The 27901-nt window shown below is 36.0% G+C and overlaps 1 protein-coding gene across 1 annotated transcript; it reads right to left on the minus strand.

The window, feature by feature from the left end:
• Positions 1–176: 176 nt before the first annotated feature.
• Positions 177–27723, minus strand: LOC141576785 (uncharacterized). The gene is made up of 14 exons (XM_074360182.1): positions 27555–27723; positions 22192–22877; positions 20625–20710; positions 20225–20344; positions 19991–20119; positions 18681–18746; positions 17817–17880; positions 16414–16481; positions 14320–14451; positions 12858–12965; positions 10866–10980; positions 10426–10488; positions 8100–8195; positions 177–1965 (listed from the first exon to the last, which is right to left on the minus strand). Exons 1-3 carry the CDS (start codon positions 27721–27723, stop codon positions 20702–20704), a joined length of 864 nt encoding a protein of 287 aa, XP_074216283.1. The 3' UTR covers positions 177–1965; positions 8100–8195; positions 10426–10488; positions 10866–10980; positions 12858–12965; positions 14320–14451; positions 16414–16481; positions 17817–17880; positions 18681–18746; positions 19991–20119; positions 20225–20344; positions 20625–20701.
• Positions 27724–27901: the final 178 nt, after the last annotated feature.

The raw sequence follows: 27901 nt of genomic DNA on the forward strand, positions 1-27901 counted from the left end.
AGATTTCCAGTGATTTAGCATCCTGGCTGGGAGGGGTCAGGTGTTCTACAGTGAGTTCTGAGTATACTGCACCGCCCTCGAGGACCTGGAGGGGGCGCGCGAAGCCAGCGTGTCTTAGGTGGTGGTGCGCATGTGCAGTACGCGTCAGCAGCCATCATCTTCCCTGGGGGCGGAGCTTGTTTTCCTCAGGACTGAGCGGGCGGCGCCATGGAGGCTCCGGGACAGCGCTGCCTGCGTGTCCGCGGGAGGAAGACGCTCCCCGCCCGCTGTCTGAAGTTACGCCGGTTTCCCACGGCCTGAGCCCGCTTCCTGCCGGGGTGTGTGTGGACCTGACCGAGCTGGGGCCCCGGCCGTCTGGGCAGGAGGGGACGGTTGCGCTGGCGGGCCCGCTTCGACTATTCTCCTTGCCCGCCGGGAGCGGGTGAGTGTCCGCGCCCCTGGTCCTCACCGCTCGGGTCCCCCTCCCCCGTGTGATCGGAGGTGTGTACACCAAGGGTCAGGAGCGGGGACGCGGGTGTAATGGGAAAGGGGCTGAGAAAGCACTGTAAGAGTTAAAGAGAAGTGTGTAAAATCACATTATGTTAATTTTTATATTTTAAGTGTGTCAAAGTCAGAGTTTATCATGCTTTTACTTTCTTGTCTTTAAAGGAATGCAATCATTTATTTTATACTTAAAATATGCTTCTCAGCTTATCTCGTTTTCAAGTCAAAATACTGCCATGGTTGACATTTTCTCATAATATAGTGAAAATCTTCAACATGTGTGAATATAAACTCATCGAAAAAATCTTGCACCATTCCATGGTGAGTAGTCTTGTTAAAAATATCTGGGCCATTACTAAATTATTACAAAAATATAAATTTTTTGAATCTCTTTTAGAAGTTTCACACACAGTGGTATTTTTAAAACACCAACCACTGCATAGTGCTTAAGACCATTTAAGATGAAATATATTCAAACCTAAAACTTTAGAATACTCAAAAGGCAGGATAATGGCTGTTTTATCATTGCAAATACATTTTTTTCTTCATAAGTGCAAAATACGAAGGTATTCAGCTAAATTTTCTATATTTTTATTCAAAAGGTGAAATTAGAATATAATCTCATTTTTTAGTTTAAGGCTATATCCCATAAAAATTGGTATTTTTATCTGTAGGATCTTAATTGTCCATTCATTTGTTTTTTCTTTTGGTTTATTTTCTTTAACAGAGAGTGCATTTTTGTGTCTTGTTAAGAGTTTTAATTCTCCTAACTTATTCCAAGAGACTTTCTGACACTGATAGTAAATAAGGGGAGAGGCCTTATAGTAACTGTGCATCTTTTCATGTAGTCAGGATTTTTTTTTTTTTGGATGACTTTTTTTTTACAACTTCCACTTGGTTCACAATAATATCCCATTATGACAACTCAATAAAAAATTGTAATCTATTTACATCAAGACACTTATGTCAGCACAGTGCTTTTGCTGATATGATTTTTACATTAGATTATAATATTTTATTTGATTTACATATATACTAATACATATTTTATATATGTACACACATATATGAATATCTCCTAAATGCCATTAATTTGCATGGGTTGGTAGCTGATAACATGTGATCTTTCTGACCATTGGTTATTCTTATGTGTGTCTAACGTACTTCTTAGAACAGATACTAGAACATCACACCTCCCATTATACAGTATTTTAAAGGTTATATTTTATTTTACTTATTTTTAAACATTTTTTATTGAGTAATAGTCATTTTATAATGTTATGACAAATTCCAGTGTAGAGCACACTTTTTCAGTTATACATGAACGTACATACATTCATTGTCACATTCTTTTTGCTGTGAGTTACCACAAGACCTTGCATATATTTAAGATTCCACACATGAGTGATTTCATATGGTATTCCTTTTTCTCTTTCTGTTCTGCTCCACCTAGAATAACATTCTCCAGGAGCATCCATGTCTCTGCAAATGACGTTATGTTGTCAGTTTTTGTGGCTGAATAGTATCCCATCATATAAATATCCCACGTCTTTATTCAGTCATCTGCTGATGGACATTTTAGGCTGTTTCCATGACTTAGCTGTTGTAAATAGTGTAGAGAAATCAGCTGAAAACCTTATGGGGGTTCCCTTGTAACTCACTCTTTGTTTTTCTCTTGCTTCCTTTAGGATCATTTCTTTATCCTTGACTCTGGCTATCTTGATTAGGATATGCATTGGTGTGGGTATGTTTGGGTTCTTCCTGTTTGGGACCCTCTAAGCCTCCTGTGATTGGATATGATTCCTCCTTTAGGATTGGGAAGTTTTCAGTCATGAGTCCTTCCCATACCTTTTCAATCCCCTTTGTTCTTTCTTCCCCTTCTGGAACTCCTATTATGCATAGATTGGCACAATTTATATTACCCCATAGGTCCCGTATATTGTTTTCATTGTTTTTTATTTGTCTTTCTCTCAGCTGTTCTGATTGGGTGCTTCCTGTTGTCTTGTCTTCTAGATCACATATTTGTTCTTCTGTATTTTCTAGTCTGCTTTGCACAGCCTTTAGGTCAGCTCTCATCTCAGCCAATGAGTTTACTAATTCTACTTGGTTCTTCTTTATAGTTTCTATTTCATTTTTGACATATTTTATATCCCTAAACACTATTTTTTTTAGTTCCTTCAGTACTTTGATCACTCTTTTTTTGAAACCTTGATCTAGTAGGCCATCAATGTCTTTTTCCTTGATTATGCTTTCAGGGGATTTCTCTTGATCTTTTAATTGGGAGTGGTTTCTCTGCTTCTTCACATTGCTCATATCTCTTTCACACCGTGGCTTAAGGAGTATCAGTTACCTACTTATCCTGGAGATGGTGTGCCCTTAATGATTTAATTGAGAGGTCTTTGTGTCTTCACCCTGCTTTGCAAACTCGGCTTGCTGTTTCATAGGCCTTCTGTTGGCACCCTCATCTGTGCTGCTCTCAGTGGCTGTTGGCTAGAAGATTGTGTCCCCTCCTAACACTAGGTCAGGAGCTGAGCTCTTACCCGGTGGGTGGGCAGGTCACTCCCCCTCCTGATGCCACAGATGCTGTGCTGGGGGCAGGCAGGTGGGCAGATCAAACCCCGTCCCAGCACCGTGGTAAGGTGCTGTGTTCCTGCCAGGAAGGTGGGTGACTGCCCACCTGCCCTCTCCTCGTGCTGGTCATTCTGCTGCTCTGTGCAGCTGCCTGCTCTGCCTCGGGTAGGCGGTCTGTAGGTGGGCTCGGGGAAGACCGCGGAACAGCCCTGCCTACACTCTGTGCCAAATCTGAGCTCCTTGTTTCTCTTGGCAGCACAAGTTCTCTGAGGTGTCAGGGTAGAAAGATCCTCTCTGCCTCGGGCAATAAACAAGTCTGAGTCCTGCCTAGGATGTTGTGGAGCCCCCACGTGCAGATTCAGGCCTCAGCCCCGCCCCCGTCCAGGCACTATGCACAGGAGGAGATGGTAGCTGTGGCTGAGCCCTGCCTCTCTTCTTGCGAGATGTGCCAGTAATGGCACAGGTCTGAGGAGACAAAGGCTACAGCACACCTCCCCCCAGGGCACATGCCTGTTTACAGTTTTGTTTACCTTCTGAGTTAAAATTTACCTGAAAATGAAATGTATAAATTAGGCTTTTGAGGTTTATCCTTGTATCAGTAGTTGATTCTTTTTTATTGTTAAATAGTATTCCATTGTTTGAATATACTATCATTTGTTTTATCCATTCTCCTACTGATAAATACTTAGGCTTTGGATATCTTTTTTTGCAAGCAAACATTTTTTTAAAAAATGCAAATATAATATACATGCTTAAATGTGAACACATCTTAAGTATACAGCTCAGTGATTTTTAACAAAGTAAACACATCTATGTAACCTTCATCCAGTCAAGAAACAGGGCATTGCTGTTCCAATTTGGGTTTCTTCCCAGATACTATGGCACACCTTTGATGGATTCACCATCCTAAATTCAGCCACCATGGATTGGTTTTTTTGCTTTTGAAATTTTTGGTCCCGTACTTTCCCCTCAACATTATGTAAGATTCATCCACTAGTGTTTTCTGTAAACTAGTATATTTATTTTTATTGCTTTAAAGTATACAACTTGTATGCATGTGCCACCACTTATGGTTATGTATTTATTGTTGACAGGTGTTTGGGTCCTTTTCTATTTGGGGGTATAGCAAATAGTGATTATGGGAATTTTCTGTATGTCCTTTGTTGCTCAGATGTAGAAGTTTCTGAAGGGTACACACATGGGTTACCCTTGGTAATAGGCTGTGGGTGAGTGTGTATGTGTATGTGTGTGTGTGTATATATATACCTACACACACACATATATAACTTTCATTCAAAAAGCCTATTTTCAAAGTATTTGTAAGAATTTATATTCCCACTGGCCATGCATAAAGAGTCCCCATTGCTTGTTGCCCTCAGCAATGCTTCATATCACTTAACAACTAACTATTCTAGTGGATGTCTAATGGTGTTCCAAGTGTGGTTTTAGTACGTATTTCCATTATTACTAAAGAGGTCAGCCCCTTTTCATAGCTTATGTGGATTTTTTTGTGTATATGTGAAGCACCTGTTCAATTATTTTGCATATTTTAATATTGAGGTTCTGCCTTTTTCTCCACTGGTTTTTGTTCTTTATATGCCCTAGATACAAGTCTTTTGTTGGATATAGGTATAGCAAATATATTTTCCCACCGTGTGGCTTAGCTTTTCACTTTCTTAATGGTACCTCTTGATAAAAATAATTCTTAATTTTACTGAAGTCCAACTTAAAACTCTTATGTTTCATGCTGTGTCCTGTTTAAGAACTCTTTGCCACTTCAAAGTCATTAAAATATCTCCTACACTATTTTCTAGATGCTTTATTTTGGTGCAGGATTAGGTTATTTATTTTAATGGAGGTACTGGGAGTTGAACCCAAGACCTTATGCATGCTAAGCACACATTCCACCTGAGCTTTACCCTCACCCAGATGCTTTGCTTTATGTTTCAAATATATTAGATTTATAATCTATCTAAAATTACTGTTCATGTATGGTACAGAGTTTAATTCAATGCTGTTCCATTGGTCTATATGTCTAACTTTAGGTAGTTATCACATAGACTTAATGTTGTTTACTAAGTCCTTTAATATTGTTCTTTAATATCATCTTGGCTATTGTTGGCCCTTCACGCTTCTCTATGTATTTAGAATCAGCTTGTCAAGTTCTACAAAAAAACAGTAACAACAATTAACTTTTGGGGATTTTGATGTGCACATATAAATCTTTGAATCAGTTGAAGGGGAACTGACATCTTTAAAATGCTGAGCCCTCCAATACATAAAGTTGGATTACTTCCCCTATACTTATTTTTATCACTGCTGTAACAAATTATCACAAATTTTGCAGCTTAAAGCAACACAAACTTATTATTTTATGGTTCTGTAGGTCAAGTCAGGAACAGGTATCACTTGGCTAAAAATCAAGATGTCAGCAGGGCTGTATGCCCTTCTGTAGGTCAAAGGAAGAATATATTTCCTTGTCTTTTCCAGCTTCTAGAGTTCACCCACATTTCTTTACCCATGTCCCTTCCTCTATCTTCAAAGCTAACAGCTTTATAGCTTTCTAATCCTTCTTCCAAATTCATATCTTTCTGACCACAGCTGGGAAAGCTTTTCAATTTTTAAGGACCCCTGTTGTTAGACTAGGCCCATGTAGATAATCCAGGCTAATCTCCCTGTCTCAGAGTCCATAACCTGATACATCTGCAAATTCCCCTTTGCCATGTAAAATAACATATTCACAGATTTCAGGATTAGAGCATGGATATAGGTAGGGGTCAGTGTGGTGCACTATTCTGTCTATCAAACTGTTTAACATTTGAAGCTTTCTGACAAACGTACAAGATAGAAATCCTCATCATGTGTAGAATGCTTCCTCTGCAAAATATTGGGCACTGAGTTTATTTGAAAGGACTGAAAATAATATTACCACAGGAATGGTTTCCTAATTCTACTGACATTTACTTACTTTATAATTAAATACCCAAAATGGTCAGCCAGGAGTGGGATCTTGGCAAATAAAATAAAAGTATAATTCAAGCATTTATCACTGAATTTACTAGCTAATTCTATTTTAGAAACAGACAGAAAATAAAATAATTTAGAGTAAGTCAGATTACTTATATATTAAGTGAAAATTAAGTTTTAAAAGCATGTCTGAATATGGGATAAAGTAAGCATCATAAAATGTAATGTTAATATTTAGTACATGCAAATCTCAAACTCCCAATTTATAAACAAGTTCATACTGTGTAGCACAGGGAACTATATCCAATACTGTTTTGTAGTAACTTATGGAGAAAAAGAGTATGAAAATGAATATATGTATGTTCATGTATGACTGAAGCATTGTGCTGTACACCAGAAATTGACACAAAATGGTAAACTGACTACATACATATATATTTGAAAGGGCTGAAAGGACTATATATACCAAGAAAAAAAATTAGATTGATAACAAACAAAAAAATTTGTTAGTAATATAATGCTAGAAACACAGACACAAAAGAAAATCTCAGGCATACATCTGTTTATACAGTCCTAGAAAAAATAGTGCCTATGCAAGTCCCTGATAAACATGAGAAAATAGGAAAGGCAATATAAAAGTTCAAAATGCTTTGCTATGTAAGATCTGCAAGGTGACTCAGACACAAACTTAAGTGGTCAAAATGTTTATATAATTAATGATAACTTAAAGTCATTGAGGACATCATTTTAAATGAGATAAAAATAGCTGATCAATTTTCATATTACTAAGCAAGTCATTTCTGTTTATAGTAGGTTTATATTATTTTTATATCTATTTATATTTTATAAAGACATCAACTTAGATCCTGGCTGGTAACTGACAGTGGAGCAACTGATTGATTTAAATGGCTATCATAGGCTTATAAGATTTCATATGCTTTAAATATACATTAATTATTAGCTGTCAGGAAGAGTTCAGTTTTCATTTATTCTAACATAGCTGTGTCACAGGCAGGTTACTCTGTATTTACAATGGAGGATCATGATAGATATAAAGATATCAAGCCTTATTGATCTTCATAGGGGTGCTTTTATAAGAAAAGGAGAATAAAATAAGAAAAATCTAAAATACTACTTTTTTATAGTGTTCTAACAGTTTTATCTTATTTTTATTTTTTACTGAGTTATAGTCCGTTTACAATGTTGTGTCAATTTCTGGTGTACAGCACAATTTTTCAGTACTTTATGAATATACATATATTTGTTTCCATACTTTTTCCCCATGAGCTACTACAAAATCTTGAATATATTTCCCTGTGCTATACAGTATAAACTTGTTTATCTAGTCTATATATACCTGTCAGTATTTACAAATCTTGAACTTCCAGTCTGTCCCTACTCACACCCTGTAAAATACTATTAAATCAACATATATTTATGAAGAACTATGAAAAATGGGAAACTATAAGTTGTTTCTTTAAATTGGAGCAAACAGAACTACTTTAACTGGGAAAATAGTTAAAATCTGGCAAGTTTTATGATTTCATGTTCACCCCAGACAGCTTTTCTTTCCTCCTTTCTCCTTCAATCTTTTTTGGGCCTTCTAAAGAATTAAATTAAAAAAAAGAAAAAAAAAAGAAAATTAAGAAACAGCTTTGCATCTAAAATAACCTCCTAACTGGAAAGATTGTATACTTTGTGAAAAATTTACAGCTGCCGACTTATGATCTATGTCTCTGTCCACACTGCCTTACTTGTTAGGAAGGGTCTTAAAAAAACAAAGTAAAGAAAAATAGCAAATTATAATGGCTTTTACATTTTAAATTCTTTTCTATGTGTTTACAATCTGCTCTATCATGAGTTATTAAGATAAACATTATCAGCTATACTCTACTTTCCTATCATGCATATTGTGACTCTGAGAAGCACGCACGCTCTAACTTACAATCTGAAGGTGGTGTACAGGTTAATGCAGTTCTTTTGACAATATATGGTTTTGTAGTCTAGTTGTCTAACTACTACATAATGGAAAAGATGTAGAACTACTGGTATCACTGCCCTCGGTCTCTGTCACCTACCTTAAAAATACCTGGAAAAGTAGATTCAAAAACTCATTGGCAAGAACATTTTTCACACTCCAGATCTGATATTCCTCTAGAGTTAAGATGGCCATTCTGAAAGAGAAACAATGTTTAAGAATATCTTAAATCTTCATCTTCTTATATTATTTGAATAAAATCTGTTTTATTAAACTTGCAATGGTCATTTGTCTGAAAGAAAACTAATGATTTAATGTAGATGCTATGTGTTCATCTGAAAGTAGGCCAGCAAGAATAAGTTCAAAACTAACCAAACTCTGAAGTAGTGAGTCATAACGTGGGCAATTTATCACCAAAAATCTTCCTCCAGTAAGACCTGGGAAATAATTCACAGTATCTTCTGGTTCAAGGTGAAGTTTACTAACAGAACCCACAAAAGGTTCTGGGTAGGGAAAAAGGACTATTTACTAACTTTGAAAGCATCTTTCCAAACTCTCTGGATTATGCACTTTGACCCTAACAATTTTCTACGATCTTCTTTAAAACATCTGGCAATATTATTAGACTTCTTAAGAGATTTAAAAGAACTAAATATATATAATAAATGAATATCTATATTAACATTTCCTCAAAATAAATTTTAACATTAATTTCACAAGTTGAATAAAGAAGTATTTTTTTTTTTGGTGTCATAGTGTACCAAAAATTACATTTATATACAGTAGACAATATTTCTTGGCAGGCAAAAATATAACCAAATGCTTCTTACTTCATGTTTTGAACAATCACCTTAACAATCCTAGATGAATAATAATGTTCTTAGCTTTTATTACTTAATTATATTTTTATTATCTAATGATTTATTATTTAATGATATTTAATAATATTTATTATTAATGATATTCATGTATTCATTCAATATATAATACCATTTATTATAAGAAAAGATTTTAAATCACTGTGATGGTAAGTATTGGCTTTCATGATGCAACTTCCATAAAAGTATATTAATACCAATGTAATGGTACAAAATAATGGGTAATATTGTCACAGACTAGTCACCAGTGAATATGGGTAATAGGTTTGTTTGAAAGGTCCAAATTCTATTCTAAATTTTTACCATTTCATTATTATGGTTACACGGAGATGGAGCAGCTAAATGATCTTTTTTTAATGTTCAAAAAGTACAGCCATAAGAAGAAACTCGGTCTTACATAAAAATAGACAGCAATGATAACCTCCATACTTATCAAATACCCAGAAAAAAGGCGATGGAAATTGTATCTCTACATAAGGTATTTCCTAAAAGAAACTTTCCTATGTTTCTGTTTTCATATATACCAAATAGAAATGGCTACCTTAGTTTTGGGCAGAAAAGTAAATGAAGACGGTTATCTGGATTCCCAAACAAAGATCAAGCCCTGAAAAATTCATTTCTATTATTTATTTCTATTGAGTGTCAGTTAATAAAACTATGATGATTTTTTCTGGATTTGTGATTGAAAAAAAAATGTTACTTATTTTTCTAAGCCTGTATAAGACCACTATGGTCTACATCCTACCATCTGCTACTTGGTACATGTCAACATTTGAATAGAAAGGGTCAAATTAACTCATATGTGTCTCACATATATGGATTATCTTCAGTTTCACATGGATACATAGACATTAAGGCAAACCTATTATAATATCTTCAATAAATGTTGTGAAACTAAAAATATTCAAGGCTTTATTCTTTGTAAAGTACATGCTTGTTTCTGCTATTATACACTTATTCTGGCTGCTATTAAAGAACTTAGGACAGACCCTCACCAATATTATTGAAAAAAAATTTTTAAAACTATATACACCACCTAGATTGAGATAAAAAATAATTTATATCATCACAAATATCCTATGGTCCTTCCCAGTTAAATCACCCATCTCCAAAATCACTATTGTAACACTTATTAACATTAGTTCTGTCTCTGTTCTAGAAACTTCATATAAATTGAATTGTACAACGTGTTCTTTTATTCTGTGGCTTCTTTTGCTCAATATAAGTTTTGTCTTACCATAATGTATTAAAATGGGAGAAGTAAAGATTATAAACTACAGATGTCAAGGGCTGTCTCTACTTAAATTTTATAAAATGCCTAGCTTATAAAATATAATGTTTTTATGTAAATAACACTTAATGGAGTTGTTTAAAGGTGGAATGGGCTTTCTTTAGGGACAAATTGGAGGTATTGTAACCACAGGTTCAAATAAGCATTTAGCAGGGATGATGTAGAAGAGATTCAAGTATGTATATGTAAGGTATGTATACCAATTCAGAATATAATGTATTTTTATAAAAGAATAAATTAGTTTCTGCTGGACTCACCTTTGTGGTATCATGCGCATTCTATGTGTCTTCTACAATGTAGGATAGATCCACATGTAATTCCTTTAAAACCAGAAACCCAAATCAGTAGTTAGGAAAGAAAATGTATCATTTTTATTAGCCAGTAGCTGAAGTATAAAGTATATTCGGGCAACTTTTTTTTTTTTTAATTACAGAAATAGATTGCTTGTTTGTGTTAAAAATTTATGACAATTTTCCAGTGGTTTCATTTTTTTTTACATAATACATTCAGCTTATTAAATTTTCTAAGGCAAATTCTCTTCCCAATTTTGCATCTTTGGCTATGAATATTTTGAGTAGCATAATATAGAACCTAGAAGTAGTAAGAAATCTTTTTCTCAACCTGTTTTAAAAAATTCTTCACTCTATGTTCCTGTTGGAAGTTTACATGCAAGAAGATGTATACAATCAGACTTTACCAGGGTATCATCGGTGCAGTTGTCCTTCCAGACCTCTAAATGTGCAACCACGTGTCTCTCAGTTCAACCCTAGAGAGAACTCCATCACCGTCAACATCAAATACCTTGAAGCAAACTAAAGAAAAGAAACTCTTATGGAGGGAAATTACTTTCATATTCTGAAGTATAATACATTTTATTACAAGCTGCCCTAGTAAAATTACTTAGTTCCTCAAACAATTACATTCTGGATTAAGTTCTTATTTGGAGGAGATTGTGTCATTAAAGTCCTTTGAACTTGTAGGAATTCCTGTACACTTCACAAGTCTCTCTCCTTATATCATTAGCCAGCTTAGAGAACTCTATCCTTCACCTAAATCTAAAGTTAAATTTCTTGCAAACTGAAAAAGAAGGGCCAAGTTACTATACAATATCTCACAGATTTTGAGAAGGTAATTCAAGCTTTTAAATTAATTTCTAATATTTAAAACTGATCACTTCAGAGTTGATTCTTACAATGTTGAAAATATTCCATCTACATTAAGAATCAACAAAAAGCTGGTACAGTCAGCCCCCTGTATCCATTGGTTCTGCATTCACAGGTATAAACAATAGGTCAAAAATTATATAAATATATATATATAAATTTTCCCAGAAAGTTCTCAAAAGCAAAACTTGAATTTGCTATTCACTGACAACTATTTACATATCATTTACATTGTGTTTACAAATAATTACATTGTATTAGGTATTACAAGTAACCTAGAGATGATTGAAAGTATACAGGAGGATGTGCATAGGTTATATGCAAATACTATGCCATTTTACATAAGGACTTGAGCATCCATGGATTTGGTATCTGAGGGGGTCTCAGAACCAATCCTCAGCAGATAATGAGAGATGACTGTATAAAGATTTTGCCTCTCCAGTGTAATTAATGTGCACCCAATATTTTTGCCTAAGAACAATCTCAAATCTTCAATGAAGTTTATATACAACAAGCTAAAAATCCGAAATATCAGCACTTTGCTAATTAACATCAATATCAGCAAAATTGCTAGTTAGTCTAGTTGGTTAACTTCCACTAGTCCACTGGCAAAAAATAAATTAAAAAAAAATTTAAGACAATAATTAACCTCAATTGAGAAACAAAGACTTCAGCCTCTTTAATACCAGAACTTTAATGTGAACAAATAATCTATCACAAAGCCAGGTTAGAGTAATGGTATACTATCAGGGAAGATAAAAGAAATCTAAATTTTTAAGATTAAATAATTATCTACTTCACACACCCGTGTGTGTAATAATTATGTATTAATTATGCTATTAAATTAACTGAGTACATCACAGTACAACATTACTAAAGAATATTGAACTATTAAGTATCATACCCAAAATATGCAGTATTTGTGAAGCTGTATTTTAGAAAGATGCAGTGATAATGACCCTAGTGAATATATAAGAATTAGTTTCTAATTAAATGTAAACTGCTGCATTTTCCTAACCAAATATGGTTAAGATTTATTAATGTAATATGCTTATAAATTATGCTATAATATTTTAGCTAGGTTTAAAAGATAAATTTACTATTTAATAAAATTGTTTTATCATAAATTTAATTTTGCTAATAAAATATCAATATACACAGTGATAGAAAATAAGTTGGAATTCAAGTTAAGCATGACAAATTTTCTATATAAACTACCAGAAAATATTTTCTATATGCTTAAAATTTTAAAACACATCATGACTGATGTAGTTCATTTATCATGAATTGTACATTCACCTGGAAAATCAACCATTATTAATAACAATGATCTTAAATTACTCCACAGTAAAAAACAACAGATGATTGAACTTTTACACTGACCTCAGTAAAACCTGAGCAAGAGATTGCTATTTGCCAAAGGGATGAGAATTCAGGCCTTAATCAGTTGATTTTTTTTCATGAATGGATGCTAATTTTTTTCTCTGTATATAGCTTCCAAATTTTGTGATGTTTAACACACTTACATTTCTGTCTTTCAGCCAGAGGTCCTCTGCAACAAGCTGATAACCCACAGGATATCTCCTTAAAATCTATGTGGCTGTCATGATTTTCACCAAAAGCATTAAATAAACCTGTAAAATAGGAACACAGAATAAATCACAGCCAACAAACTTCCTGTTAATAACGACATGCTTGTGAAAGGAGGCATGACTCGCATAAACTGACGTAGTTTTTAAAGTTGTCAGTAGATTCCACTGTCTTAGGAAGTTTTTTTTTTTCCCCCTGGCATAATTATAACCAAAATTTAACTTCCTAAAAGAAAATACTATCATTTAGTGTTTGGTTTTGTCTGCCTACCTGTCTCTATCTTATATTAATTCCAAAAGTCAAAAGTGATTGTAGAATGTAAAAAATAAAAATATATTTCAAAAATTTAACTGGAAAAAAGTCAGAGACCACAATTATCCTAATTTGGAAAGACTAAGAAGAAAAAGGAAAAAAGAAGAAAAGTTGAACTCTATCAAAGATATACTGTGTTGTTATTAACAAGCTTCATACAGCTCCTTCATGAAGCAAAGAAAACTATAACACACTATATTATAAGAGAAAGAAATTCTGTACTGCAGTCTTCATTGTACCACTTAATCTGTATAAATAAATATATTAAATTTCAGAAATAAAGGGCAATTTATAATCTAATCTTGTGGTTTTTAAACTTTTCATAAAAAATAAATGGAATCATTTTGTTTTCAAATGAAATGATTTCTCAATCTCTAATTCTAAAAAGGTAAAAACATAACTGCACTGCTGCATGCACAGTGGAAGCCCTATCTGTTTTAGCTCCCCTAACAAATATTTCTAAAACTTACTAGAAACCTGAAGAATACAGACTGTCTATTTCAAGTATCTAATTCTGTGCCCACAAAGAGCAGAAAATTGAAGCTAAGAAGTAGTTAAATGACTTGCTAAAAGTAAGAAAATTTTTTAAAAAGGTCTGAATCAGAAGCAGAACACAAGCTTTCAGATTTCCAATACAGTTTTTGTGAATATCACCCACAACTTCTCCTTGTAAACCTCATTTAAAATATATATATATAGTAGTGAAAAGTTTGGAGCTAAGTGGGGACCTTAGAGATGGTCTAGTCCAGTGGTTTCTTAATTTTTTAAGGGTGGGGGAAGGATACAGCAGTGGAAGCTTCTTCTATATAAAAGAAATACAATAGACACTACTCATCTGAGGAAGAGGTGGGGTCATGTGTGGAAGCTAGAGCTTTGCCTATTCAGTGTCCACCACCCTGACCCTGCACCAGATGCTGAGGCACCGCACTGGAGCACAGTTTCATAATGATTGTCTTGGTCAAACTGATTTTATATATGAGAATATTCAGGTGCAGAAAGGTAAACCGACTTACGCAAGGCTCCAAAGGTGGAACAAGGCTCACGTGTTTAGCAAAGAACATTTGTAGAAAATAGAAGGATTCCCACCTTCACTCAGGGATGGACGAATTGGTGGTGAAGCCAATGGGCCAAATGTCTCTAAATCAAATCATCCAGTTCAGGATTGAGCCCTCAGCAACCAATAGCATTTCTCCAGATGAATGATGTCTGATTCCTCCACTGACAATCAAATTAAACAAGATTATAAAATCTCACTCTTCTCTCTGAACAATTAATTAGTTCATCCTGATAATGTAACTTCTAAAGATACATTTTAATTTCCCAGTTAAACTGTTAAAAACCTACCTAAAACAAAAACTCTGAAAGACAAATATATTGTATATAAAGTGGCATGAAAATTAAATTCAAATTAACATAAAAGAGGCTGTAAAATGGGAAAAAAGTATGCAGTTGCCCATTAAGCAGGCTGTTTAATTCCAACATGTAAAATAATAAACTAAGATATTTATTTTTTGCTTCGCACTCTTTTATCGGTATTCACTTTGGTGATTTTAATCTCTATCTTGGATTTGAAAATTCTTGATCATAGTCTCTCCTGGCTACACAGGTAACACACTAATAGCAGAATCTATGTTTGAGTTATCCTGTCACTATGGTAACCAGTTACACATTTAATACTTATTAAATAAATGTACAAAGGGGATAGACCTAAGCTTCTCCTTCTTGGCCCTAAAATTCTTACTAACCCTCCTATAAATGCAGGAGCCTCCTCTGTAGGACAGAGTGTAAATGTATCTCCTGAGAAGGATTCCCAAACAAGGGCTGTCTTTACAGTGTGCTTTTAGATTAGATGTTTTTATGGGACATTTCAATAAAAGGATCAAGGACCTAAGCTTCCCAGTATGGTGGGATTTGTGATGGGCATGGGAGGATGCTCACTTGGGAGGATGAGATGTTAAAGACACTAACAGTGAAAAGGACAGGGCAAGATGAAGGGCGATTGGGAAAGAGGACCACAGAGGTGTGACATCTACTTCCCACTGTCATCTAAGTGATACCTACTTGAAAGAAACATTTCTACAGTTAAATTCTATAATGGGGGGTTATTTAAATGAAGCACACATATACTCAATGAGTAGATCACATAATTTTTAGAGATTCAGAGTGCATTAGCATTTTCAGAGTACTTTTTACATCAATAACTAGTATTTATAAATTCCTGTCTGCTAAATAAGTATGTGGAATTATTTCCATTTTGCTTTTAGACTTACTACAGCTTAACCTATTCACTGCACTGATACAGAGTAATTTTTCTAATGAAAAAAAATGGTAATGTACAACCTTGTTAAAGATTCTTTAATTTCTCCATCACCAGATTTATGAACATTTAGGCCTATGTTTCAGGCCCCGTTTCTTACCAGCTTTTTCACCAACACCTTACATTTAGGTTATATTGCATTACCCAGAGGTCGGGAAATGTTCTTTCACACATCCACGTCTTTATTAGGTCCTGTGTCCTCTGAGGAGAAACCTTCTCCCCACTTTCACATCCTTCAATTTTACAGCCTAAACACTAATCCTTCTGTGAACACCTTCTAATGCTTTCCAACCTCACCAGCTACCCGAGGGTCTTAGCTTCTCTCTTCCACAACTGTCCTCCACTGTATATAGTATCCAATATTCAAGTGAAGTATGAGTCCTCATTTACAGGTCTGTGGCCTCTCTAGATTACAAAGTATTTGGATTCAGTAACCTTGTCCTTTTATCACTGTTGCTGCTAGAATTCATTTCATAGGACCTGATACATAGTAACCACACAATAAATACTTGCTGAATGAATGAATGAATGAATGAATGAATAGCCAAGGCAATCTTCACAGCCAAGGCTTCCCCATCCCAGCTCAGTATTCTTTCTGTTATATCAAAGAGACTCTGCCCCATGAAACAATAGACCCTGCACATTTTAACAAATGTATACAATTATTAGGAACTATTATTAGAACAGAGACTATCACTACTGTTCTCATAGTTATGTCACATAAGTAGTGTATTAAAGCTCGTTCTGATTTGTTATTTATACAAATCAGCTGTCTGTCACCAGTTTAAATATTAGTAATTTAGAAAACAAGTTATTGATTTATCTACTCATCAGAAAACATTATGACAGATCTATTTACATACCTCTTTTGTCAGTTTATATACCAACTGGAAAAGAAGGGGTGTACAGTCAACTCTGAAAGTATAATTGCCTGCAAAATAAATAAGAGAGTATTTTAATACCTCCAAATGGACTTCAAACCTGTATTTAATTCTAACTTTATTTTCTAATTATAAACAAGATATAACAGATTTCAATATGAAGGCATCATTCCTGGAGAATTAAAAATAGGGTGGACCCTACAGATTATCATATTCAGTGAAGTATGTCAGACAGAGAAAGGCAAATATCAAATTATATCGCTTATATGTGGAATGTAAACAAACAAAAAAATGATACAAATGAACTTATTTACAAACCAGAAATAGACTCACTATATAGAAAAGAAACTATGGTTACCCAAGGGGAAAGGGGGAAGGGAAGAGATATGTTAGAGTTCAGGAATAAGATATACACTATTATATATGAAACAGATAAACAAGGACCTACTGTATAGCACAGGGAATTTTATTCAGTATCTTATTATAACCTATAATGGAAAAGAATCTAAAAAAAAGTGTATGTATATGTATATGTATATGTATATGTATATGTATATAACTGAGTAACTTTGCTGTACACCTGAAACTAATATTACACATCAAATGTACTTCAGTAAAAACAAATAAATAAAATTTTAGAATAGATAGGTAGGTAGATAAATAGACAGACCGACAGACAGTCTGGCTATAACTAAAACACAAGGTGGAAATAACTCTTCAGGAGCCAGAGAGGCTGCAGCACACACTCGGGATAGGAGACTGCATAGGGGGACTCTGCTGCTAAGGCCACAGCTCCTGCAGTAACAGGGTCATTGCTCATTACAGCAGCAGTACCAAGGGGTCTATGGCAAAGGAAGTGGTAAGGCCATAATGTTCATGTTTTTATTCATTCATTCAATTCAATATCAAGACTTTAGACTAGAGAGTGTCAGTAACTAACATGTGTCCTGTGACACTTACCTAGAAATAACCATAATACGATGAAAGCCTACAGATGCACATGTCACATGTCAGGGTAAAAAGGAAGTCTGTAGTGGGTGATTATTTCAGAGTTGTTCCAATACATAGAGGAACTATTTCTGTATGAAATACTTTAGCCCAACTTTTAAAAATAGCTCCACAGGAAGAATGTCAAAAGTACTAAAGTTTTAAGTAGTAATCCAAGATAGGCAAATGGTAAATATACTAAAGAAATTAGGATCAATAGCTTAGTTATGAATCATATTGATTCATTTGAAACATAATAATGTTCTCTCTGGTAAAATGGAAAAATGGAGGTATTATTGAGGCATCTCTTAGAAAGAGGATAATCCTAGTTTATGAGTTGGAGTTGATAGACTTAAATACTGGTATACTATTTAATGACAATCTGAAATAAAATTTACCTTCTGTGTATGAGTCTGCATTGATATATGCAACCTCTCTCTCCTGGAGTGTTTTCACATTCTCCTGTAGTTGAAGCAAAGCAGTCACTTAACTCACAGCATTTACAATTGTGGAAATACAAGCAAAACAAACAAATTAATTCAGTAAAAGAGTGGTTTGCAGATACCATTATAAATCAAATGCCTATGCCTTTGACCATCATTTTAAGAAAATACTATTAACTGCTTGATAATATTAATGCAATTAAAACAAGAAAGAAAAATATTAGTGATGCTGTAGCCACTTTTCATAGCAACAGCAGGGAGACCCAGAGGAAAACTGCCCCTGATCCCCTGCACCATAATATGAAGGGGGAAGTCTCGGAGATGCTCAGCCTCACCCTGGGTCTACTGGAAGAGAACTGCTCAAAGTAAGGCTTGGAAATCTGTATTTTTAAAAGGTGTCCCTGGCAATCCTTAAAGACATTAAAGTACGAGATCCCTTGACGTTGGGGATCCAAGTAACTTTACCATATTAAAAGTGAGGAAGTTGGAAATTTGATTTATCAAGAATTTTTTGAAAGAGAAGATATTGATGAAAAAGAAAAAGAAAGGAGGGGAGGATAGAGAAAAAACTAGAGGGAGAGAAGAGTGGCTATTAGGACAAAGACAAGACATTTCTCTCTCACACATACATGCACACAAGCACACACATTCTAGAAAAATACAGCAGAAGACTAATGCCATCACACACATAGGAATATGCAGAGAGAACACTTTTCTTCTCTCTGTTTTTCTCTCTCTCTATCTTGCTACCTTATAAGAGCAGTTACAGTAAAAACATTTAAAGCTGTGAGTAGTCATCCCACAAATGAGAATTCTCACCTCTGCACTTGGCCACATGGGACAGATGACAGCTGAATCTGCTGCAGAGTTTCCATTATGACAGAGCTACAGTAGAAATAAAAAAGATTCCTTAACTATATGTAAAGGTAAATGTGCAGCTGAATATGATCAAGAAGCTAGTAGAAAATGGGAAACAATATTCAAATTGTCTTTTAACTCACATGAATTTAAATTAATGAAAGGCATATTATCTTGTATCTTGGATTTATTTTATTTGTATTTTAAGCTGCTTAAATTACAGAAAGACACATGTATTTCTATATACATGTATTCACAAGAAATTATATATTTCTAAAAGTAAATGACCTTAATGAATAAGATCTAATTCATCTAAATAAGTGTATTATGAAATGCATGTTCATAACACCAACATAATAATAAGACTTTGCAATATAAATGGAATCAAATGTGATACAAGTAACTGTGATTTTATTCCCATACTTATTTGATTCATATTATTATTTTAAAGTATGCGGAAATGAGTCAGAAGGAAAGCATTTTAAAAACCAGACACAATGTTAAGAAAGATATGACATTCTTTAAATCAATTCTATAAAATTTAGACTCATAAATGATGAACAAAATAGAGGATAGTCACAGGAAAGTGCTTTTTGGTGCACCTGCCTTTAAAAAAATACACAAGACTACCATGAACATGTAAGAACTTAGAGTTACTGGACAGAGAGCCTAAGGGAAGAAGACGAAAGAAGGGGGCCAATGAAAGACACTTTAAAATAAAGCATTAAGAGCCAGTGACAAATGAAAATTAATCATAATTGAATTAAAAATAAATCCTTGAAATTTTAGAGTAATTCAATTTACAAAATCATTGTATTATACTTCCCAATCAGGCACTTTTGTAAATGGTAAAATATACCTATGGTTACAATTTAGTATGGAATCCATAAAGGAGAGACTATAATCAGAGTATAGTCATCTTAAAAGAGCATGTTGTTTTCCTAGATAGAAGAAATTCAAGGAAACTGTAAAAACTTGAAAATTAATGCCAAGGATCTATATCAGATTTTCAATAAGCTAATTCACTTGTCAGAAGCAGCTTCCTAGGTTTGACTATTTTCTGAGCTTACAGATTTTACTTACTTATCACAAAACAAATATAAATAGAAACTAAAATATTTTAAAAATAATGAAAAAATTGTTTTGTGCTTAGTAATTGTTTGTTTTGTTTTGCCAAACTGATGTAAAAGCAAAAACAAACTCTATTTCTTATATTTTCCTGAGTATTTATCCAAATTAAAACAATATCAGGTAATAATATCTGTGATTACCCTGAGATACATGTTGACCAAGAAGATACGTTTTCTGTCTCAGTTACATCAGCCCATTTGTGGAACCCAGAAGTCCAAATTTTTCTGCATCCCAGCTGGCAAAAATGGTAGTTCTTCTCGGTCTCCAGCCTGTAATCATTGTTAACATACATGGTTAGGTACATCAGCCTAAAAACAAAGTAAAGTTCACTCAAGTCACTTTCTGTCATCACTTGCCAAGGAAACATTATTTACCTCTACTAATCAGTTTTCCAAAATTCTGGACAACTTCTTATAAATCAGCAGTTCCACTGGTTAGGTCAGTACCTCCAAATACCCAGAAGTCCTGATGATCTCCCAGAATAACACACTTGTCTGGAAAGGAAGGCATTCAAAAGGATGACAACTTAGAATGTATTACAAAGAGCAGTAATTTATGTTTTTAAATTAAACTTCCTCCTGCTTGAGTTTCCTCCATAGAAAACCATCAAGGTAGTGTCTCCTTTTAGAATTTACCTTTTTTTCCCACATTTAATTATATCACATCAACCAGGAAAAAAATATTAAGAGTTGATTAAAATTTATCTTCTCTTACTCCTGTAATCTTTGTAAAAACAAAATGTTTTAAGACATTTTAAAAAATTCACCAACTCACCAAGTTTCACAGATCCTCAGGTAGTTCTGATTACATCTTAAATGCTTGTGATTTTCTTGATGTTATGAACATGCATTTTAACCTTCCTAGAATTTCACAAAGGGAACAAATTACTTCACATAGAGCATTATGTCTAACAGGTTCCTTCCAATGTTTTATTATAAGTCTCAGAAGTACAGAAAACTGTTTAATAGGATGATAAATTCCCATATGCCCACCACCTAAATTCAATCATTTTTAATACTGTTGAACTATTTGCAAGCGAGTCACGCAAATCATGACAGTTCTCTCCTATGTATTTAAGAATGCACCTTACAGTGAGATTAAAAAAAAAAAATCAGTATTTTATATTTTTCCTCCCTCATAGTTCTATTGTTGGTATGTATTTAAACTTCAAAATTATTCAACGTGAAAAAGAATCTTGTTTTTAGCAAGTTTTTAAAAAAAATTGTGTTTTTGTCCATTTAGAGCTCAAATCAATTAAGGGATATAAGCCCCAGGTGCTTTTTTTGATATTTTGACCAGGGAAAATTTCTGTTTCTGACTTTTCTCTTAAACTGTTACTGAAGCTGCATGCTCTGTTTTCCTTGTGTCTGTATGTGTCTGTTTATAAATCACATTTTTCATTGTGTACCTCTAGAGGGTATTAATACATGAGATAATAAAGTCTCCTATGTTAAAGGAACTCCGTTCTAATTGAGTTAAATAAATACTTTTTAAAAAACTCTTATAAAAAAATTGAACTTCTAATACCTTAAGAGTTCTGAAATTTTAAAACAAGCTTCTTACAGAACTTATAAAATACTTGCAGAATCCAAATTCACATTGCTAAGGCAAATCATTAACCAACAAGGCTCATTTAACCATTTTAGTTTAATAAAAACAGCTATCTCCTCTCTGATTCATCAGTGTGAAGTTTCCCTTTCCCTCTACATTTCAAGCCAGTCAAACTAAAGTTCTGATCATGCCATGCTGTTTCCCAACCCTGCAGAAGCTGTCCTCTGCAGCTGGCATTTACTACCTGTCTTGATTCCTTGGAAATCTTACTGTTTGTGTAAAATTAAGCTCAATGAGCACCTGTTCCATGGTCATGCCTCCTTAACACCAGTGCTGTCCGGGGTTAGTAACAGTAACGACTATGCTGGTAAGCGCACGGGGCCATGTAGCAGTTAAGCGTTCACCACTGTGACCATCTAACCCACCCCCACAGAAGTGAGCAGTGAACTTCGCTCCATCCCCTCTTCTCTCCTACTCCTTCCCTTAAGTTAACCTAGGGTTTTGCATGCATAGCGTTTTGACAGTTATCTGAAACACTGTTTTAAACCCTCAGTTGAAAAGGGAAGACAAAATGTTACACCTAGCCCGGAGAAGGAGAGGGGTGGGGAGTGGCCCAAAGGAAGCCGAACGGGACGCGCGGCCTCGGATCACAACACAGCCCCGTTCCTTCCCGAGTTTTGCAGCCGGGAAAGCTGAGGCCTGGGGCCCGGACCACGTCGGGGCCTTCGGGGGAGGCCGAAAGAGGGACGGAGACCCGCGCAGGGCTGGGGAGGGGCCCGCAGGGACTCACCGTCTGTGCAGCGGCTCCTGACCCACGGCTGGGCGGGCGTCGGTGGCGGTTGAGGCTGCGGTGCCGGCTGAGGGGGCTGAGGCGGCGGCGGTACCGGCTGAGGGCGCTGGGCGGGTGGCGGTGGCGGTTGAGGCTGTGGTGCCAGCTGAGGGGGCTGAGGCGGCGGCGGCGGCGGTGGTACCGGCTGAGGTGGCTGAGGCGGCGGCGGTAGCGGTTGAGGCCGCAGTGCCGGCTGAGGGCGCTGGGAGGGCGGCGGCGGCGGCGGTTGTGGCTGCGGTGCCGGCTGAGGGGGTTGAGGCGGAGGAGGCGGCCACGGGAAGGACTTGAGGGACTCGAAGGCCTTCGCCAGCTTTTCCAGGGTCGCCATGGCGGCCTCCCGCCCCGCGTGGTCAGCCCCCGGAGTCGCCGGGCCGACCGGCGGCTCTGGTCAGCAGCGGTGGCAGTGAACGGGGCTCGGGGCCGCCAGCAGGTGCGGACCCCAAGCGCGCGGCCATCTTGGAGCCGTCCCGACAGCCCCCGCGGCGCTGCGTCCTGCCACGCTCCGCCGGTGGGGCGGGGCCGGGCCGCGGGATTGACAGCCAGAGGCAGCGGCCTCCGCCAATGGCTGCCGCTCCCGCCCCTTGGGCTCAAAGAGCCGCCACGGCTGCTGGAACCACTGCGTTCTTCCCGGCGAGGGGTGAGGGGTACTGCAGGGAGATCGGAAGGCGGTTCGGGGGCGGGGTTGCGTGGCACGGCGAGGAGGGTGGGGAGGGCGGGGTGACTTGTGATTGAGGGTCTCTCTTGGCGACGGGCGTCCCCGGACGACGCCTAGCGGGTGGCTGGGAGGCGGGACAGTGGGCTGGCAGCCCGAGACCCCCGCGGGGGGCTTGCCCACCCCGCAGCGCGAGCGGAGGGCCGGCTCGCCGGACAGCCTGCTGTAATATGCTGACTGTTATACATTTGGCCTTACCCTTGTTAGTTGCCTCAAATCACTCCTTGTTCAGCTTCATGATCATTACCATAGATATACTTCTTACAATCCTCGTACTTACTATGTTCCCTCATGCTACAGGGCCATACACATGCTATTCTCACTCTTAGAAATAATCTTTTGCACATCAATCCCCTACTCCCCTCAAGAGATTTGCCTATCTAATTCCAATCACTCTCAGTGCTCAGCTAATTTGTGAATTCATAAAGCCCATTACATTAACATTTCTTAACACCATGTAATTCTCCTTTATCACATTATTAAAGTATACTTTATAATAACATAAAAACTCTTCCATGCATGAAGGTAGATATTAAACAATTAAGTTCACAGTATAAAGTTGTAAGTACATATACTGTATATTTTGAAAAATGTTAAGGAATAACATACTATAGTTAAATTCATTCATAATTTTTCATAGAAATATGGGAATATTTATTCCAAGTTGGATCATCACTATATGTGTGTGTGTATATATGTATATATCTCTCATCCTTCATTCACATTAAAAGTTCTGATAAATTATTGCCAACAATTAACTTTTTTACCCAAAATTACCAATAAAGGAATAGGAAAGAAGGGAGAAAAGAAGGAAGGAATGAAAGAAGGAAATTGAGGGGTTTTAGAACTCTTGAGATTGAGACATATTAAAGACTCAGATTTGTACACTTATATATGATAATTACTTTCCTGAAATGATATAAAAACACAAAGAAAACTGAAAGCTAAATATAAAGTTATTTACAACCCAAATTTGAGGTTAATTTATATCTTCAATTGATTTGCATTTTTAAAAATTTAATATTACACTGTTCCATTGCTATAATATAATCAAATTCATAAACAGAAAACTATATATGATATATACACCCTCTCACCATTTATAACATTTCTGAAACTATTTTTGATGTAGAATATTTTATATTTAAAGTTTTTAACATTGGAAAGGCTTTGAATGTTTTAGCACTATTAGATTTAATTTACTTCATCATATTATTTTTTCCAATACATGAGAAATAATATCTTACATGGTTTTGATCATTCTTTAAGTAGTTTGTTAATATTGTGTAATAAGTGAATTCATGGAATGTTATTATAGACTTAGACATTTTTTATTTGAAGATGTCATCTTTTGTAGTATAATATTAAGGCCATTATTGTAGGAATGTGAAGGAGTCAGACATTGCTTTTAGTAAAAACATCACTCTAAAGGGCATATTGGCAATAGCAGCATGTGGTTAAGATCATGTCAATTTTTTGTAAATCTTTAACAAATTCTGAAATCACTCTGGTTGCTTACAAATTTATAAAACGCAATTACTTGCAGGAAGAACAAGGCTATAGTCACTGCATGACAAAGGAATGCTGCTTAATAAATAAGTGAGGAGAAGAATTAAGTTTAATCCAAGGAAAGCAGCATTCTTAAAATATTTTGGATTGATTCGAGGAACAGGGATTTTATGATTATTTATTTAGCAGAGTTTATATAGACATTTATGTGTGTGTGTGTATCCTTCATGTCTGTATCAATTCAAATAAGATTTTGCCACAAAAATAAATTTTAGAGCCAAAAATACCAATCAAAAAGAAAGAAGAGGGAAGGAAAGCAGGAAGGCAACTTATCAAAAAATTTCGTCATTATTTAGAGTAAAGATCTATATCAACTAAACATTTGTATTGTGATCTCCACTTTCCACTAAAACTTATGCCATTTACCTATAAATATACGCTTTTATTTGCTTCTACAATAAATAATACATAAATTTAATGAAACTGCAGCTCAAAAGAAGGAAATAGCATTAGAAATTCAGTCATCTAGCGCAGTAGCTAAAGCATGGGTATGACCTGACTCTTAGCAATCAGAGAACAACCAAGAAAATGTGCCAAAGTGTTGGATACCCAGATTTGTTCCCAGGGCAGGGAAATAGGCATATCAATATAAGTAAAAGAATATACCATGTTTAGAGCTTAATTATAATGCAAAGTAGATATATATCTATATCTTTTTCAAAATGTTAAATTTAAAAGTGGACCAGAAAAAAATATAAACAAAATTACTTCTATAGAGAAAACAAAGAATAGCCTTGTCTTCTTCTATTAAAGACTGACTAGCCACAAAATATTATGGAAATAGCTATAAAGCTTTGAGGAAAAATATTATAATTCTATAATTGTGTTACCACTAAGGTTGTTATGTTTGTAGTTAAGCCAAAGTAATAACAAGGCATTCAAAGAATCAGAAGGAATGGTAACTATATATTTATCCTAAAAAATAATAATAAGTACTAAGAAAAGGATACATTTTTTAAAATGTAAGAAGTAAGATATGATTATATAAATGCTATGTTAAAGGGTATTGAATCTACAGGTAGACAAAATAAGGATCACGTCTATTTTGAAAATATTTCAAAATAAATGCCAATAAATAAAAATAATTCTTAAAATGATATTTCAGTCTAACTTGTTTGACTTTGTAAATGCATGTTACTTTATATCAATTTGCATTATTGATTATTATATGGTTAATAACACAGATACAATTAAAAGAAATTGTATAAAAAGTTGAGATAGCAAAAATAACTTTCTTTTCTAATATTTACAAATAAAAGATTTAACAGTGAATTTTTATCAATCATAAGTCTTTATATTTTCAGTAAAATATAAAATTATAATGGAGAAAAAAGTAAGCAAAACTAACATAACTTTGTAAATCAACTAAGACAAATTTAAAAAAATGCAAACTAGCTTTTTTTAAAAACAATTCATTTATTTCAGTTAAAAAATAGTCACTGTTTTATTTCAGGACGTTGCAGAGATGATGTACTAATATGCTGGTGCTTTAATACCTCAAAGTTCAGAAATCACTGCAGGGAGAGGCTGACGTGTCTACAGTCAGGAGGAAAAAGCCAAATCCTTCCCCTGTTTCCCCGCACCCTGCCAGTGTCCCCTTTGCCCAGGGGTGAGGAGAGGCAGGAAGCCTGCAGAGCATGCTCTGTGCTCGCAGCCCCTTCAGCCAGTCTCGGAACACTGCCCCCTCCTGGGTGTGAGGTGTTTCGGTGCCACTTGCTGTGTGATCCTGCCTGGCTCCTCTCTGAGTTCACGTCCTCATAGGTCAGTGCAGGCCGAGGTCAGGGCCGGTGTCTGTGGGCCTGCTTCCTGGCCTCCCTTTGCGTCTGAAACAAGTTTCACACTACATGCAGGCCCACAGAGAAAATTGTTGTTCAGATTTTTCTCTGTTTCTTAGTGCAGTTTTTTCCCCCTAATTATAAAAGCTACATTTACTGTACAAAATTTAGATAAAATGGAGAAATGTAAAGAAGAAAATAGAGTGACCCACAAACCTGCCCCGAGGACTGTGCCACACTTTTTCGGTATAGTCTACTGAGCTCTTTTTCTTAGACACACGATACACAGTTGGGATACCCTCCACCTGATTTCGTGTTCTAATTGTACAATGTGCTCCTGAAGTTGTATTTTGCATATTGATCTATCCCTGATGTATCTTTATGGTTAAATACTCTGTGGAAAGATATTTAGTAACTACCTGACAGCCCATCATGTGGGTGTAGCACAACTCACTTACTTGTTTTCCTACCATTGGCTGTGGGTTGTTTTAATATATTTAATCTGTGATGAAGCTGATACTTACTCAACATGGGTTGAATTAATTTTAGAAAATGTTATATGTAATGTGTTGAGTATAGAAATTGTGAATAGTTTCTGTTTGCGAGAGCTACTGTTCTTATGATTTTGTTTTTGATTTTAATAATGTGTACATATCTTTTATCTTGATCTTAAATATTCTACAATTGGCTTGGGCTCCTGAGAAAGGCTACACACTCTCTCACTTCTAGAAGTTGTGCACCTCAGAAGACATAAGAGGAATTCAGTCACCTTTTCTTGCAACTTCACTGGTAACTGTCTGTGATTGTACTCGGTGGAACTGATACATCCGTCAGATGGATGAGGATTCGCTCCAACCTTCTGTCTCCATGAGTGTGTGACAAGCAGCCAGTGCCATCAGGGTGCTTAGAGAGCCTCCTCTACCTGGTGCAGGTGGGGATTGTCCACTCTGCCCGGCTGCTCCCACCAGCATGAGCTGGACCTTCCCAGCCTGTGGCCTGCATGTTGAGTGGCACCCCAGGGGGCTGGTGAGGCCCTGGGACCACACAGCAGCTCCTGGCCCTGCCCTGCTGGTGATGGCTGACAGCCTGGTCACTGGCCCGGGAGGGCAGCTGGGTGAGCAAATCCAAACTCCCCTCAGCATTGATCTCACATAGCATAGGGTTGAGGGGAACCTGCCAGACTGTTCCTTCCTACCAAGTGCAGCCCTTACTAGAGTGAGCAGGTCAATTACTGAGTCCTTAATGCATGCCTAAACCATGCTGTGTACTTGACCTGCTGCCTGTCACTGGGTCTCTTCTGTGCACCCACTCGCCGCATATGATGGGTGAAGGTGCCAAGGCTGAAACATATGTGTTAACAGGTGTGGCCATGGTTACTCTGCCCACAGATGTGGAACCAGGATCTGAGTCCAGGTTGTCACACCCTAAGTCCCGCATGCTAACCAGGTTGTTGACTTTTAAATGCAAGCCAATTTGTAGTTGGTTTAAAAATTAATAGTTAAACAGCAAAAAAAAAAGTGACAATGAATATATATATGTTCATGTATAACTGAAAAATTGTGCTCTACACTGGAATTTGACACAACATTGTAAAATGCCTATAACTCAATAAAAA

The sequence above is a fragment of the Camelus bactrianus genome, unplaced genomic scaffold (assembly GCF_048773025.1).
Source record: "Camelus bactrianus isolate YW-2024 breed Bactrian camel unplaced genomic scaffold, ASM4877302v1 HiC_scaffold_34, whole genome shotgun sequence".
Classification (NCBI taxonomy): Eukaryota; Metazoa; Chordata; class Mammalia; order Artiodactyla; family Camelidae; genus Camelus; species Camelus bactrianus.

What these genes read in the sequence shown, in the direction of transcription:
- LOC141576785 (XM_074360182.1), bottom strand. Translation starts at nt 27,723, where the DNA reads ATGCGGGACTTAGGGTGTGACAACCTGGACTCAGATCCTGGTTCCACA. An exon ending in AGTGACAGGCAGCAGGTCAA is followed by an intron (nt 22,878 to 27,554) that starts GTACACAGCATG and finishes ATCTCCCTGCAG; the next exon opens with TACCCCTCACCCCTCGCCGG.